We start from the raw sequence: 17,551 nt of genomic DNA on the forward strand, positions 1-17,551 counted from the left end.
AAGTGCAAGTTAAAACTGTACTATGCAAAGCCAAAGCCATTTATCAACAACACCCAGAAACGCCGCCGTCTTCGCTGTGCCCAAGCTCATCTAAGATGGAGTGATGCAAAGTGGAAAAGTGTTCTGTGGTCTGACGAGTCCAGATTTCAAATTGTTTTTGGAAACTGTAGACGTCGTGTCCTCCGGACCAAAGAGGAAAAGAACCATCCGGATTGTTATAGGCTCAAAATTCAAAAGCCAGCATCTGTGATGGTATGGGGGTGTATTAGTGCCCAAGACATGGGTAACTTACACATCTGCTGAAAGGTACATACAGGTTTTGGAGCAATATATGTTGCCATCCAAGCAATGTCTTTTTCATGGACGCCCCTGCTTATTTCAGCAAGACAATGCCAAGCCACATTCTGCACGTGTTACAACAGCGTGGCTTCGTAGTGAAAGAGTGAGGGTACTAGGCTGGCCTGCCTGTAGTCCAGTCCTGTCTCTTTCATTGTGAGGTAACAATACTAACATTGTTAACATAAAGGTTATAGCATATTAGCTAATGCTAACAACACTGGCATCATTACATTACAATAGTATGTACACATATGCATGAAAACACTCTTACAGTCATCCCAAATGGGATGGTTTAGTAAGTATCAACAGTTTGTTATATTGTAAAACTTACAAACGTTGCTTGGAGTGACGAATTAAGAATCCATACAAGTAGAACGCTATGATCAGCTAAAAGACTAAACGGCACTTCTACTTCCGGTTGAAAGGACTAAATGGAGGGACACAGCAGCACCTGCATTGAGCAAACTCAGCCACCAAAATATTGCGTCATAGCACTTACAATAAAACACGTTCTCGGTGCATTTGCTTGTTTAGTTTTTTGAGAACTTTTTTTTTTTTATGGCCGTCAGCGAAGAAAAATCCATAAATTAGGCGCACCTTCTTATAGGCCACAAGGTTCAAAGTGTAGAACCAAAAGTAGCGGTCTATAGTCTGGAATTTACGGTAATCACCTCATATTTCTTATATTTTTTACTAACGGATAAATCATAAGTCAAGGTGACCAACATATTTAGTTTAGGGGTGTCCTAATCTGATAATGATATCAGTCCGATATCAGCAAAAAAACAATGATGAAATGATATCGACTTGCATGTAAAGTGTCTAATGTAAGCTCCGATACAAGCAATCCTGCAGCACATTTACTTGTGCAAAGCAGGACATGAGCTTAATTTAATGAATTATTTTGGCCACTAGGTGTCGTCAAAGAAGCAAATTACCACTCTACTTGAATTTAAAGACATCATAAATCTGTCATGTTGTTAATAATAAATAGGTTAGTGTTTTTCATATCCACCATTGTTCTTTGTTTGACGAATTTTACTTCGACATTGCAAAATAATACAACAATGTACTATGATTTGTGCTGATATCCTAATGTATCGGCCAAAACTCAAGGCTCCTACACTGAATTGTATTGGAAGTAAAAAAAAAAATTAAGTTGTAATTGGACACCTTAATATGGGTATTTATTTTTTGATAATAAAATATTTGCAATATCTTGCTGCATGATCAGATAATTATAAGGTTTAGAAGATCTGCAGTTGCATGCACAATTGTTGTATTGTTTGTCAAAATTTTAAGTTAAAGTTAAAGTACCACTAGGTGTGGCGAAATTATTCTCTGCATTTGACCCATCACCCTTGATCACCCCCTGGGAGGTGAGGGGAGCAGTGAGCAGCAGCGGTGGCCACGCCCGGGAATCATTTTAAAGAACAATTACATCTCGTGATATAAATGAAGTGCTATGGGACGCACAATTGTTCACAGGCCACATAAATGATATGGTGGGCTGGATCCTGACCCATGTGATGTGGCTCGTAACGTCACACCTTCAAAATAAAAGCACGCCAGTGAAATAACACAGTCATTAAAAAAAATGTCAGTACTTTTACGGGGCACATAAAATGATGCGGCGGGCCAGATTTGGCCCCCGGGGCCTTGAGTTTGGCACATGTCGTCCAGAAAGACACACCTTTAAAATAAAAGCATACCAGTAGAATAACTAAGTCATAAAAAATGTCAGTGCTTTTATAGGCCACATAAAATGATGTGGCGGGCCAGATCTTGACCCTGAGCCTTGAGTTTGACAACCTGCGTGATGGATGATTGGTTTCAGTATGAATGGTATCAGACCTTCATGCTGATAGTTTACATCTCACTTTTACTGATTCGGGATCGACCTTCCACCAAACGCTGACAAATTGCGGACGGACTTTTTCCGTCTGCCCTCGTCATCAGCGGGAATGTTAAACAAGCAGCAAAAAAAAAAAAAAGTGCTTACTGGCCTTTTAGTTTATTTATCCTCGGAGGACGCGGTGGGAATAAAATCATAACTCCACCACATCTGTTTCTTGCCTTAAAAGTGTACACAAGGTTTTTTGTTTTTTTTCCCTTTGGAAAAACTAAGCCTCCGTCACGCTGCTGATCAAAGCTGGGGTGGTTAATAGAGGCCGTGTGGAAAGAGAGTGAGAGGATTAATGGCTAACAAAAGAGGATTATCTTCTTCCTCTACCTTCTCTCTTGTTGTCGGACAAGACGAGGAGTATCATTTAAAGGAGGGAGGAGAGTGCAACCTGCTGCCTTCACTGTCACACTGCAAGCAGGGAAACCACATTCATGCTTCACTTCCACTCCTCTTCTCCCGAGCTGCTGCACACAAAAGAGGGAAAATGTGTCAAAACATGCATCCCAACAATTGACCACTAAATGGTAACACCCGAATAAGTTTTTCAACTCGTTTAAGGGATGATTTTAATGAATTGATTAACGTGGACCCCGACCACGTTAATCAATTCATGGTAACAACTAAGAAATAAATAGCGCCACATTACGTTCCCTGGGGGCAACGTGATAAGGGACGTTTAAGGACCCTTTTTGCCAAGTTGTTTGCCAAGATGCCACACCCCTCTCAGGTGATGACATGTCCCCCACGACAGTGGTCCCCAACCTTTTTGTAGCTGGGGACCGGTCAACGCTTGAAAATTTGTCCCACAGACAGGGGGGGGGGGGGGGGGGGGGGGGGGGGTTTTGTCTTTTTTTTCTAATTTTTTTCATAAAGAAATACAATCATGTGTGCTTACGGATTGTATCCCTGCAGACTGTATTGAGCTATATTGATATATAATGTATATATTGTGTTTTTTATGTTGATTTAATTAAAAAAATAAAAATAAATAAATAAATTTTAAAAAATTATTTTATTTTTTTTTTTTTGTGCGGCACTGCCCCACGACACATTCGGCCCAAAAGTGTGAATCTAAAAATAAAAAAAATTTAATCTAAAAAAGAAAGTGAAACATTTAGATAATTTATTCAGAAGTATTACCAGAGCAAATCATCATTTTATTCAAACTGGGAAAAATTGTGTGCACTTATTTGTATTGTATTGTATTTTTCTGTTTTTTTCAAGTACAAAACTTTTAGCCCTAATTTAACTGCAAATATAATGGGGGGAAAAAAGGCATAACTTTACATCCTCTTAGTGCTGTCTCAACGTGACTGCAGGAAATGTAGCTTCTTGTCAGTGTAGCGCTACAAATTATGGCTTGAAATAATTTGTAAAAACTTGTCAACCGTAATAATGGAGTTCATTGACATGTGCATGTCCCATAAATGGAGCGTGAGAGAGTCCGCGTGCGTCACGGAGCTTCATTGGATTGTTCATTAAAGCACTGGAGGACATTGACTGACCAACAAGGCCGCTTGATCAATTCAACTTTGAGCTTGATAAAGACTGGCAGCTTCAATGGTGTCGTTGATCCGTATTGACTGAGCAGTGCAATGTAATATGGCTGACAGTACTGATAAGTACTATTTTTAGGCTGTTACACTCAAATATCAAATTAGTAAGAAAATATGCTGCAAAGTGTCTGTTTTTAGTGCAGCAAACTCTAAAATGTAAATACTGTTTGTAGTTTGACCCTTAAGACAGGTATTGTATGTCCAAAATATACCATATTTTCCGGACCATAGGGCGCACCGGATTATAAGACGCACTGCCCATGAATGGTCTATTTGTTATCTTTTTTCATATATAAGGTCCATTAAAGGAGTCATATTATTATTTATTTTTTCTAAATGTAAAAAACTTCCTTGTGGTCTACATAACATGTAAAGGTGGTTCAAAATGTTGCATAGATGATGTTTTACAGACCATTTCTTTGGTGTAGCGTGCAAGGACGGGAGTGGAGGAAGTGTCAAAAGATGGAGCTAACTGTTTTAATGACATTCAGACTTTACTTCAATCAATAACGGAGCAGCATCTCCTCACACCGGAAATGTGTCCCGTGAAAAACCATCTGACCGGAACTCTCTAATAACTAAAGTTCCTTGGGTGAATAATGTAAACTCACTACACCGGTATGTTTTAGCGCTTTCTTGGTTAGTTTACTGACAGATGTAAGTAAGAACTTTACACTACTTTATATTATAAATGGCAACAGCGGAGGATGAATGTCCCTATAACAAGAAGATAGAGAAAAAGAAGAAGCTTATCGACTACAAAGGCGGAAGCGCGCAATTTTTCAGGATTTATGCAGATCCCAAATACAGATCAGCAGGTACCAGAAGGTAAGAAAAGTTGCTTTTGCATAATATTGCGAAACAAAACGCCAGATAATATGTCTTACCTTATACACACACCATAATAATACTTGTATGTTGAAGCACAACAAGCGGTGCGGCTGCATAGCTTACCAAAGTTGTACTAAAACATTTTGATACATTTTTGAGCGCCGTGTGTAATGTTCTATATTTTCAATGGAACATATAAAATGTTGCTGTTGTTTACTTGAGTCATATTGCCATCATAGTGCAGTCTACACGTATCTCTTATGTGTGACTGCCATCTACTGGTCACACTTATCATTACACCATGTACCAAATGAAATTGCTTCATGGTCGGTAAGCACAACCAGAATTATTCCATACATTAGGCACACCGTGTTGTAAGACACATTGTCGAATTTGAGGGAAAAAATGGTTTTAAGTGCGCCTTATAGTCCGGAAAATACGGTAAAAAACATGAACTTTTTATTGAACAAATCAATTAAAATAAATTACTGGTTACTGATTATGATGTATTGTACTACTTAAAATTATGTATTTTTGTTTGTTTTTTAACTTGGGATTATGACGCTGGCGGTCCGTTAGCCGTCCCGCGGGCCGTAGTTTGGGGACCCCTGACTTAGACGAACATTTCTAAAAGTTGCTAGCATGACGTGCAATTTGAAATTATTAAAAAAAATTTTTACGACAAACTACCCATTGACACTGGCCTGCTGTGACGTGAAAGATTAGCACGCTAACTGGCTGTTGGCATCAATCCCAATGTTGTGGAGGACTTTTAGCACTCATGTTATGTTCTGTGATCATTCTACAAGCTTTTGTGTATCCATCTAACAACAACTATTAGTGTGTTGTCAAAAGCCTCGTGTGTTCCAATGTTCTTTCAGCGACTTCCGCCTGGGACCTCTGCTTCCTTTGGCGCCGCTTTATTATTATTCTCATTCTTGTCAGTCCCACGAGTTCTGCTTGCCTTCAGGCGTACTTCTAATTGATCTATGGCTTCCTGTCCTGCGGTGGCGCGTTTATTCATTTATCTTCCATAATTGTCTCAGAGGAACTTCCACTGCTGTTTGTACACAACAATGCTATTTATTTCTAAAGCAGCCTTCTGTTCATCCTCCAGGTTACACTTTTATAACAGCAAAAAGAACAATACTCCCAATTAATGCCCACAATTATTATGTGTGCCCTATAATGCTAATGTTGTGAAACATACCTTAATGTAAAGGGCCTCTCTCAATCAGGAAGGCGGTAATAGCGACGATTAAATCACTCGCCGCTTAACGTAATGAAGGCCGTTAACGAGCGCCACCTTGGCTGGACAGGATGTGACGGTCTTTACCCACGCAGGGAGACATTGGATGCTTCTATCCAACAGCCACGGGGTATTCTCATTTTTGAGTGTGAATGACATTTGTGGCGCCCCTATGGTCCGTTTCCAGGGACCTCATCAAGTCATAAAAATGGGGGTCCTACAGTACGTTTTTGGGGTACCACTTTTTTGTATTCGTTTGGAAAAGAAATGATAAATGTACGCATTATCCTGTTATATCTCACACCAGTTTGGCGCTAGAAATTTAAAAAATGGGGGTCCCGGGTACCCTCATTAAGTCATAAAAATGGGTTAAAATGTCATTTTTGGCAGCATGGTCCACTTTTTTGTAACCGTTTTGAAAACAAAATGATAAATGTATGCATTATCAATCAATCAATCAATCAATGTTTGATGAGGAGCGGCGTGGCGAAGTTGGTAGAGTGGGCGGGCCAGCAATCGGAGGGTTGCTGGTTACTGGGTTCAATCCCCACCTTCTACCATCCTAGTCACGTCCGTTGTGTCCTTGGGCAAGACACTTCACCCTTGCTCCTGATGGCTGCTGGTTAGCGCCTTGCATGGCAGCTCCCGCCATCAGTGTGTGAATGTGTGTGTGAATGTGGAAATACTGTCAAAGCACTTTGAGTACCTTGAAGGTAGAAAAGCGCTATACAAGTATAACCCTATTTATCATTTATCATTATTTATATAGCCCTAAATCACAAGTGTCTCAAAGGGCTGTACAAGCCACAACGACCATCCTCGGTACAGAGCCCACATACGGGCAAGGAAAACTCACCCCAGTGGGACGTCAATGTGAATGACTATGAGAAACCTTGGAGAGGACCGCATATGTGGGTAACCCCCCCCCCCCCCTCTAGGGGAGACCGAAAGCAATGGATGTCGGTGGGTCTGACATAATATTGTGAAAGTCCAACACATCAGCGAAAGTCCAGTCCATAGTGGGGCCAGCAGGAACCATCCCGAAGTGGAGACGGGTCAGCAGCGTAGAGATGTCCCCATCCTGATGGACAGGCTAGCTGGTCCACCCCGGGTTGGGAGCAGAGTAGAAAAGAAAAAGAAAAGAAAAGAAACGGCAGATCAACTGGTCTAAAAAGGGAGTCTATTTAAAGGCTAGAGTATACAAATGAGTTTTAAGATGAGACTTAAATGCTTCTACTGAGGTAGCATCTCTAACTTTTACCGGGAGGGGCATTCCATAGTATTGGGAGCCCGAATAGAAAACGCTCTATAGCCCGACAGACTTTTTTTGGGCTCTGGGAATCACTAATAAGCCGGAGTCTTTGAACGCAGATTTCTTGCGGGACATATGGTACAATACAATAGGCAAGATAGGCAGGAGCTAAACCGTGTAGTATTTTATACGTAAGTAGTAAAACCTTAAGTCGCATCTTAGGTGCACAGGAAGCAGTGCAGGAGCAGTGCAAGTGAGCCAGTATAAGGCGTAATATGATCAAACTTTCTTGTTTTTGTCAAAAGTCTAGCAGCCGCATTTTGTACCATCTGTAATCATTTTAATGCTAGACATAGGAGGCCCGAAAATAAAACGTTACAGTAATCGAGACGAGATGTAACGAACGCCTATGAATAATGATCTCAGCATCGCTTGTGGACAAAATGGAACGAATTTTAGCGAAATTGCCGAGATGAAAGAAAGCCGTTTTAGTAACACTCTTAATGTGCGACTCAAACGAGAGAGTTGGGTCGAAGATAATACCCAGATTCTTACCAAGTCGCCTTGTTTAATTGTTTGGTTGTCAAATGTTATTGGTGGTTATTATTAAATACATGTCGTTTGAGCATGATGAAAGGGAAAGGACCGATAATCAGCATTTCCGTTTTCTTAGCGTTGAGTTGCAAAAAAGTTAGCGGACATCCATTGTTTAATTTCATTAAGACACGCCTCCTCTTATATCTCACATCAGCGTTGGCGCTAGGAATTTCAAAATGGGGACCCATCAAGTAAAAAAAAGGGAGTCCCACAGTACCTTTTTGGTGGTCCCACTTTTTTGTAACCGTTTTGAAAACAAATGATAAATGTATGCATTATCCTGTTATATCTCACATCAGTGTTGGCGCTATAAATTTTCAAAATGGGGTCCCGGGGACCCCATCAAGTCATAAAAGGGGGTCCAACTGTACATTTTCCTACTTTTTTGTAATCGTTTTGAAAACAAATAATAAATGTATGCATTATCTTGTTATATCTCGCATTCTATATTGTGTTTTGGTAAAAGGTTGTCATAAACGTTACTTAATTCATTAAAAAAAAATCTCACATCAGTGTTGGGGCTAGGAATTTTCAAATGGGTCTCAGGGACCCCATCAAGTCATAAAAATGGGGGCCCACAGTACATATTTGGGGTCCCACTTTTTTGTAACCGTTTTGAAAACAAATGATAAATGTATGCATTATCCTCTTATATCTCACATCAGCGTTTGCGCTAGGAATTTTCAATTGGGACCCCATCAAGTCATAAAAAGAGAGTCCACCGTTTTGAAAACAAATGATAAATGTATGCATTATCCTGTTATATCTCACATCAGTGTTGGCGCTATAAATTTTCAAAATGGGGTCCCGGGGACCCCATCAAGTCATAAAAATGGGGTTCCACAGTCAATTTTTGGGGTCCCACTTTTTTGTAACCGTTTTGAAACAAATGATAAATGTATGCTTTATCCTGTTATATCTCACATCAGCGTTGGCGCTAGGAATTTTCAAAAATGGAATTCTGGGGACCCCATCAAGTAATTAAAAGGGGTTCCAACAGTAAATTTTTGGGGTCCCACTTTTTTGTAACCATTTTGAAAACAAATGATAAATGTATGCGTTACCCTTTTATATCTCACATCAGTGTTGGCGCTAGGAATTTTCAAAACGGGGTCCCGGGGACCACATCAAGTCATAAAAAGGGGGTCCAACTGTACATTTTTTGGGGTCCCACTTTTTTGTAACCGTTTTGAAATGATAAATGGGTTATACTTGTATAGCGCTTTTCTACCTTCAAGGTACTCAAAGCGCTTTGACAGTATTTCCACATTCACCCATTCACACACTGCCATCAGGAGCAAGGGTGAAGTGTCTTGCCCAAGGACACAACGGACGTGACTAGGATGGTAGAAGGTGGGGATTGAACCCCAGTAACCAGCAACCCTCCGATTGCTGGCACGGCCACTCTACCAACTTCGCCACGCCGAAAACAAATGATAAATGTATGCATTATCCTCTTATATCTCACATCAGTGTTGGCGCTATGAATTTTCAAAATGGGGTCCCGTGGACCCCATCAAGTCATAAAAGTGGGTCCAACTGTACATTTTTTGGGGTCCCACTTTTTTGTAATCGTTTAGAAAACAAATTATAAATGTATGCAGTATCCTGTTACATCTCACATCAGCGTTGATGCTAAGAATTTTCAAAATGGGTCCCAAGGACCCCATTAAGTCATAAAAATGGGTTCCCACAGAAATTTTTTGGGGTCCCACCTTTTTGTAACCGTTTTGAAAACAAATGATAAATGTACGCATTATCCTGTTATATCTCACATCAGTGTTGGCGCTAGGAATTTTCAAAATGGGGTCCCGGGGACCCCATCAAGTCATAAAAATGGAGTCCCACAGTACATTTTTGGGGTCCCACCTTTTTGTAACCGTTTTCAAACCAATGATAAATGTATGCATTATCCTGTAATATCTCACATCAGTGTTGGGGCTAGGAATTTCAAAATGGGGTCCCGGGGACCCCATCAAGTCATAAAAAGGGGGTCCAACTGTACATTTTCCCACTTTTTTGTAATCGTTTTGAAAACAAATTATAATGTATGCATTATCTTGTTATATCTCGCATTCTATATTGTGTTTTGGTAAAAGGTTGTCATAAACGTTACTTAATTCATTAAAAAAAAGAAAACTAATTTTTATGCATATGTAAATGTATTCAGTTATAAACATTCATTCACTTTCTTCCTTCCTTCATGGATCTAAACTTTACCACGGCCGGTATTTTTTCCTATATTTTTATTGTAATATTTTCAGAATGTGTTTGTTGTAATTTTGGTCAAAGTAAGACAAAGAAAACAATCTGAAGTTGTCTTTATTTTTTAGTTTCAATGCCATGATTTTAATAATTTTAACAGATTTTCCTCCATGCGGCCCCTGAGCTAAAATGAGTTTGACAGCCCTGCCATAACGTCATCAAAACTCACTTTTAAGCATTCACATCCAGCACCAACATTGTGGAGCGAGGATGAGGTGATAGAAGAAAGGTCAAAACTATAAAAGAGTAAAATGTAGAAAGTTATATACAAGTTTTGCATCTCATTGCACTTAACTGTGGTGCGTTCAAGGACCCTCGATTAAAGTTAGAAACGGAGAGTTTTCAAAGATGTGGAGACTCAACCTCCAGGAGATGCCCTAATAATAATAGGAATCATTCATATTATCTTGTGTGGATCAGATCATCTTTACTTGACATTCTGGATTAAAGGGAAACATATTTATAAACATATCTAAGTGAGCGACAGGTTAAAAGATGTTTTAATTATATATTTTTTTATTATTTTATAACTCTACTTATACATCATCATACTTATGTAGATATGTTAATGTCATCTTTTAAAAAGTCCAAAACCAAATTGTTTTTTACATGTTTTAAAAATTATTAACACATTCCTAATAAACTGAATGTGAATGAGTATGTGGTGATGATTTTTGTTATTGATATTTTAATGTATGTGTACTAGTACTGACCTCTACTAGTACTGACCTGTACTAGTACTAACCTGTACTAATACTAACCTGTCGGGGCACATACAGTGCAGCCGCAAAGTATTCACAGTGCTTCACTTTTTCCAAATGTTGTTATGTTACAGCGTTATTCCAAAATAGAATATATACATTTTTGTCCTCAAAATTCTACACACAATACCCCATAATGACAATTTTTTTAAATTGCAGATTTATTAAAAATAAAAAAATAAAACCACATGTACATAATTATTCACAGCCTTTGCTCAATACTTTTTAGATGCACCTTTGGCTGCAATTACAACATCAAGTCTTTTTGAATACGATGCCACAAGTTTGGCACACCTATATTTGGACAGTTTTGCCCCTTCCTCTTTGCAGCACCTCTCAATGGTGCTGCAACTGTGCTCCATCTGGTTGGATGGTGAGCATTGTTTTTTTACAAACCCCATTTCCATATGAGTTGGGAAATTGTGTTAGATGTAAATATAAACGGAATACAATGATTTGCAAATCCTTTTCAACCCATATTCAATTGAATGCACTACAAAGACAACATATTTGATGTTCAAACTCATAAACCTTTTTTTTTTTTTGCAAATAATAATTAACTTAGAATTTCATGGCTGCAACACGTGCCAAAGTAGTTGGGAAAGGGCATGTTCACCACTGTGTTACATGGCCTTTCCTTTTAACAACACTCAGTAAACGTTTGGGAACTGAGGAGACACATTTTTTAAGCTTCTCAGGTGGAATTCTTTCCCATTCTTGCTTGATGTACAGCTTAAGTTGTTCAACAGTCCGGGGGTCTCCCTTGTGGTATTTTAGGCTTCATAATGCGCCACACATTTTCAATGGGAGACAGGTCTGGACTACAGGCCGGCCAGTCTAGTACCCGCACTCTTTTACTATGAAGCCACGTTGATGTAACACGTGGCTTGGCATTGTCTTGCTGAAATAAGCAGGGGCGTCCATGGTAACGTTGCTTGGATGGCAACATATATTGCTCCACCTTTCAGCATTAATGGCGCCTTCACAGATGTGTAAGTTACCCATGTCTTGGGCACTAATACACCCCCATACCATCACAGATGCTGGCTTTTCAACTTTGCGCCTATAACAATCCGGATGGTTCTTTTCCTCTTTGGTCCGAAGGACACGACGTTCACAGTTTCCAAAAACATTTTGAAATGTGGACAAGTCAGACCACAGAACACTTTTCCACTGTGTATCAGTCCATCTTAGATGAGCTCAGGGCCAGCGAAGCCGACGGCGTTTCTGGGTGTTGTTGATAAACGGTTTTCGCCTTGCATAGGAGAGTTTTAACTTGCACTTACAGATGTAGCGACCAACTGTAGTTACTGACAGTGGTTTTCTGAAGTGTTCCTGAGCCCATGTGGTGATATCCTTTACACACTGATGTCGCTTGTTGATGCAGTACAGCCTGAGGGATCGAAGGTCACGGGCTTAGCTGCTTACGTGCAGTGATTTCTCCAGATTCTCTGAACCCTTTGATGATATTACGGACTGTAGATGGTGAAATCCTTAAATTCCTTGCAATAGCTGGTTGAGAAAGGTTTTTCTTAAACTGTTCAACAATTTGCTCACGCATTTGTTGACAAAGTGGTGACCCTCGCCCCATCTTTGTTTGTGAATGACTGAGCATTTCATGGAATCTACTTTTATACCCAATCATGGCACCCACCTGTTCCCAATTAGCCTGTTCACCTGTGGGATGTTCCAAATAAGTGTTTGATGAGCATCCCTCAACTTTATAAGTATTTATTGCCAACTTTCCCAACTTCTTTGTCACGTGTTGCTGGCATCAAACTCTAAAGTTAATGATTATTTGCCAAAAAATAATAATGTTTATCAGTTTGAACATCAAATATGTTGTCTTTGTAGCATATTCAACTGAATATGGGTTGAAAATGATTTGCAAATCATTGTATTCCGTTTATATTTACATCAAACACAATTTCCCAACTCATATGGAAACGGGGTTTGTATAAAGGATGTCTCTGTACAGTGCTGCATTCATCTTTCCCTCTATCCTGACTAGTCTCCCAGTTCCTGCCACCACCATGCTTCACTGTAGGGATGGTATTGGCCTGGTTTCCTCCAAACATTTCTGCATTTCTGTTTTTTTCTGTCAAGACGGGGTGCCGACTGTCCTCTGATGAGAAATGTAATCAATCAATCAATCAATCAATGTTTATTTATATAGCCCTAAATCACAAGTAATGAACTTTTTTGATTCAAACAAATGGCTGCCATGAGACAAAGAGTGAAAAATGGCAAACATACCAAGTTTGTGTGTATGAGGTGTTGGGTTCTGGGTGGGATGGGGGGGGGGGGGGGGGGGGGCCTTCGAGAGTCTTGTACGAGGGCCCAGAATTTGGCACTACGTCCCTGGCGCCAACTCTGGGTTTTGGTCAAAATGCTAGAATTCACGTTATGCAGATGTCCTGAAAGTTGTGTAATCAATAAATAAATGCTCAGTGACAATTATTAAAGATGTTTGTCCCTGAGAGGGACAAGCAGTACAAAATGGATGTATGGATGATAGAAGAGTTCCACAAACAAGATGTGTTGTGTGTTGCCAGGGTTACTTCAAGAGACCTTCATCAAGGAGCCAGACGGTCTGGTGTCGGTCAACCTCCTGGTGGTCTCCGCCGTGTCGGCCTTCGCCACGGGCGCCCTTTTCTCCGGCCTCACCGTCTGCTGGATCATGAGTCACCGGCACCGCCACGCCCGAGGAGCCGGCGCCAAGGGGGCGCGGCGCAAAAACGAGAAGGAGCAGCAGGGCATGCTGGGCCAAGGCCGCAGCGGCTCGGTCATGAGCGTGACGAGGACCAGCGGCGGCGAGCGGCGCGACTCGCAGGCGGACAACCCCTTCGTCTCGACCAACGGGTGGCCCAAAGGCGACGTGGACCCCGGCTTGCTGCCCACCCCGGAGCAGACCCCGCTGCAGCAGAAGCGGCTCCTGCGTCTGCCCGACGGCGACTGGGACCCGAGTCAGACCTTCCTCACGTCCCCTAACAACTCCGTCATCTACCTGAGCTCCAAGTTCCTGCAGGGCGGCGGCGGCGGCGGCGGCGGCATGGTGCGCATCGACGAGCCGGGCGAGGTCCTGCTGCCCCCGCACGCCGATCGCCAGCGCTACCTGATCCTCGCCACCCAGCGGGGGGAGCACGCCGGCAGCCGTCCCGCGGGCGCCCTGAGAAACTCAGCCGGGGACTACATCTACCCCGCCACGCCGCAGGACTCCCCCGACCGGCGGCGGGTGGTGTCCGCCCCCACGCCCCACATGGACTACGGGGCGCCTCGCTGGAGCCACGAGGCGCTCAACAACTACAACGCCGGGTCGTACCACCCCCAGCGCCAGGGCCTCATCAGGCCCGACATGCACGCGCCGAGGGGGCTCGGGCAGCTGGCCGACTTCAGCCGCCTTCTGGTGAAAAACATGGGGGAGAGGACCCCTAGTGGCCAGTGAGGTGAAGTGCGGTCCAATAGTGGACTGGAGTAAACGGATCCATTTAAAGTCCTGCTCCCCCCCCCCCCACCCCCACCCGAATGTCCTCTCTCACCGCCATTCAAAGTCCTGACGCCACTCAGAGACCCAGGGAGAGACCAGGAGCAAAGTTCAGCCATAAAAGTGTGACCACCCTTGCCCCGCCCCCAGCCCCGCCCCCTCGGTGCTACGACCCGAAAGACTGCAAGACAATCGGACTCGTCTTCAAGCGAACTGTTTACTTGACTTGAACTAGCGTAGCTGTGCCAGAGAGCAGTGCATCATGGGTAGGCGTGGCCTCACAAGCGGACCCCAAATCCTGAAGGAAGCTGCGACGAGCGTCGAGTCTCCGCCCCCAACAATAAGCGACCTCTCGCCGCCCCATTCGATATTCGGAATCGACATGTTTCTCTGAATGTTCTGAACTCCTGTGTCCGTGGCGGCGTCGTTGCCCACGGCGCCGATCTTGTCCCGACCGACTCGACGGCGCCTCCGCCGGCCGCGGCCGAGCGCTGCACTTTGTGGTCCCGCATGTTTCATCCAAAGTGAGGTCTCAAAGGAAAGAGAGCAATAATGAACACGATTAAAGACACCTTTTGTTTGCCATTTGAAGGAACAAAGCCCCGCCCCCCCCCCCTCCTCCATCTTGTCCTCTGACCTTAAAAGTCCACCCCGTAGGACGTGAGCCACTTGTGGCCCACACTGAGCCTCTTTGTGCGGCTAACAAATGAGTCAGGGAGCGAATGTCAATGAGCTCCATCCATCATGGCGGATAAGACCTCCTGTGCTTGGTCCACGGGAGGAGGTCGCCGCCGATTTAGCACCCACAGCGTCCTCAATACAGGCGTCCTCTGCTGCTGCCTGATGTTTTGTTTACATCCGCACATTGCTTCATGATGTCATGTGACCTTCTTTCTGTGCCGCGCCTTCTTCCCCCCCCCCCACCCCCGTTTATTGTTGTGCAACACCAACGCTCCTGCAGTCAGTTCTATTGCTCATCGCTATGCAGGAGCAACTTCCTGTCTCCTCGCTATAAGTTTAAAATCTGACTGTGTAAAGAAATAAACGTTTGTTGTGTGAAAGAAGTGTCGTAAAAGTATTCAAACTAAAGAAAATCAAATCAAATCCAACTGACTTTAGAAAGCTTCTTGTAAAACAAGCATGGGAGATGGTGCCCCTAGTGGCCACGTAGGTGAATTACAGGGATCCTAGTAATTTTTTAATTCAGGTTTTTATTTTATTTTTAAAAACCCATCTAGTATTAAGTATCTTAAATAAAACTATTTATTACATTAATTATATTGCCTATTTAAACATGCAAATATGGATTGTAGTTTAATTCAACACATACAAGACAGATGTATAAAAGAACAGCCACAGCCAACAATAACATTGAAAACAATTATTTAAAAATAATAAGACAATCATAGATATTTTGTTCAATTAAAAAAAAAAAAAAATCATTATTTTTTAATTGTATGATTTAATCACACATTCGAAAGGGAGAAGCGGTAGAAATTGGATGGATGGATGGATGCAAGGACCAACTTTTACCATTATTAACATTAAAAAAAAGTACAATAATGTAAAAACGAAGCAAAATATCCAAACATTTTTTGTTATGAAACGGGAGAAAAACGTGTGGAATGATTCTTTTAATTGATTGATTGATTGATTGAGACTTTTATTAGTAGGTTGCACAGTGAAGTACATATTCCGTACAATTGACCACTAAATGGTAACACCCGAATAAGTTTTTCAACTTGTTTAAGTCGGGGTCCACTTAAATTGATTCATGATACAGATATATACTATCATATATACTATCATCATAATACAGTCATCACACAAGATAATCACATTGAATTATTTACATTATTTACAATCAGGAGTGTGGAGGGGGGGTGGGGTGGGGGGGTGGGGATATGGACATCAAGTAGTGGACATAGAGAGAGAGAGAGAGAGAGAGAGAGAGAGATCAGAAGGCATAAGAAAAAGAATCTGCATTTGATTGTTTACATTTGATTATTAGCAATCCGGGGAGGGTGTTAGTTTAGGGTTGTAGCTGCCTGGAGGTGAACTTTTATAGCGGTTTTGAAGGAGGATAGAGATGCCCTTTCTTTTATACCTGTTGGGAGCGCATTCCACATTGATGTGGCATAGAAAGAGAATGAGTTAAGACCTTTGTTAGTTCGGAATCTGGGTTTAACGTGGTTAGTGGAGCACCCCCTGGTGTTGTGGTTATGGCGGTCATTTACGTTAAGGAAGTAGTTTGACATGTACTTCGGTATCAGGGAGGTGTAGCGGATTTTATAGACTAGGCTCAGTGCAAGTTGTTTAACTCTGTCCTCCACCTTGAGCCAGCCCACTTTAGAGAAGTGGGTAGGAGTGAGGTGGGATCTGGGGTGGAGGTCTAGAAGTAACCTGACTAGCTTGTTCTGAGATGTTTGGAGTTTAGATTTGAGGGTTTTGGAGGTGCTAGGGTACCAGGAGGTGCATGCGTAATCGAAAAAGGGTTGAACGAGAGTTCCCGCCAGAATCCTCAAGGTGCTTTTGTTGACCAGAGAGGAAATTCTGTAGAGAAATCTCGTTCGTTGGTTAACCTTTTTGATTACCTTGGTTGCCATTTTATCACAGGAAAGGTTAGCCTCTAGAATGGAACCTAGGTAGGTGACCTCATCTTTCCTGGTGATGACACTGTCACCTACTTTTATGGTGAAGTGATTGACTCTCTTAAGTTTGATGTGGGACCCAAACAGGATGGATTCTGTTTTACCCAAGTGGATGGATAGCTTGTTGTCAGCGAGCCAGGTGCAGGTTCTACAGAGCTCAGCACTGAGGATTTTCTCCACCTGTGACTTGTCCTTGCCGGTGGAGAAAATCCTCAGTGCTGAGCTCTGTATATATAATGTAATGTAATATAATGTATTCATTCAACACATTTAAAACCAACATTTTACCACTAATAACATTTTTTTTAAAATTAAATATACAAGATATTCCCAGATATTTTGCGAAGAAACATGGAAGAAAACTTTCATTATAAATATTTTCTTAATAATATAATTTATTCACTCAACAAAACACTTTAAAACTTTTGCCACTGATAACATAAAAACGATTAAATATATTCAACATTTCTGGGGATATTTTGTATATTTAAGATAAAATAACAAGCTAAAGAAAATCAAATCAAATCCAACTGACTTTAGAAAGCTTGTTGTAAAACAAGCATGGGAGATGGTGCCCCTAGTGGCGGCCTATGTGAATTACAGGAGTCCTGGTAATTGTTAAATCCAAGTTTCATGAACTGAAGAAATGTTTTTATTTTC

General features: G+C 41.8%; 1 protein-coding gene across 1 annotated transcript in view; it reads left to right on the plus strand.

Annotated features, from left to right (window-relative positions):
* Positions 1–15,847, plus strand: part of sema6bb (sema domain, transmembrane domain (TM), and cytoplasmic domain, (semaphorin) 6Bb) — a 521,655-nt gene extending 505,808 nt beyond the window's left edge. Inside the window, exon 19 of the mRNA XM_062039291.1 lies at positions 13,312–15,847. Coding sequence (XP_061895275.1) covers positions 13,312–14,201 — 890 coding nt within the window. The 3' untranslated portion in view covers positions 14,202–15,847. The remainder of the gene's footprint in view (positions 1–13,311) is intronic.
* Positions 15,848–17,551: the final 1,704 nt, after the last annotated feature.

Source organism: Entelurus aequoreus, linkage group LG27, assembly GCF_033978785.1.
Source record: "Entelurus aequoreus isolate RoL-2023_Sb linkage group LG27, RoL_Eaeq_v1.1, whole genome shotgun sequence".
Taxonomy (NCBI): Eukaryota; Metazoa; Chordata; class Actinopteri; order Syngnathiformes; family Syngnathidae; genus Entelurus; species Entelurus aequoreus.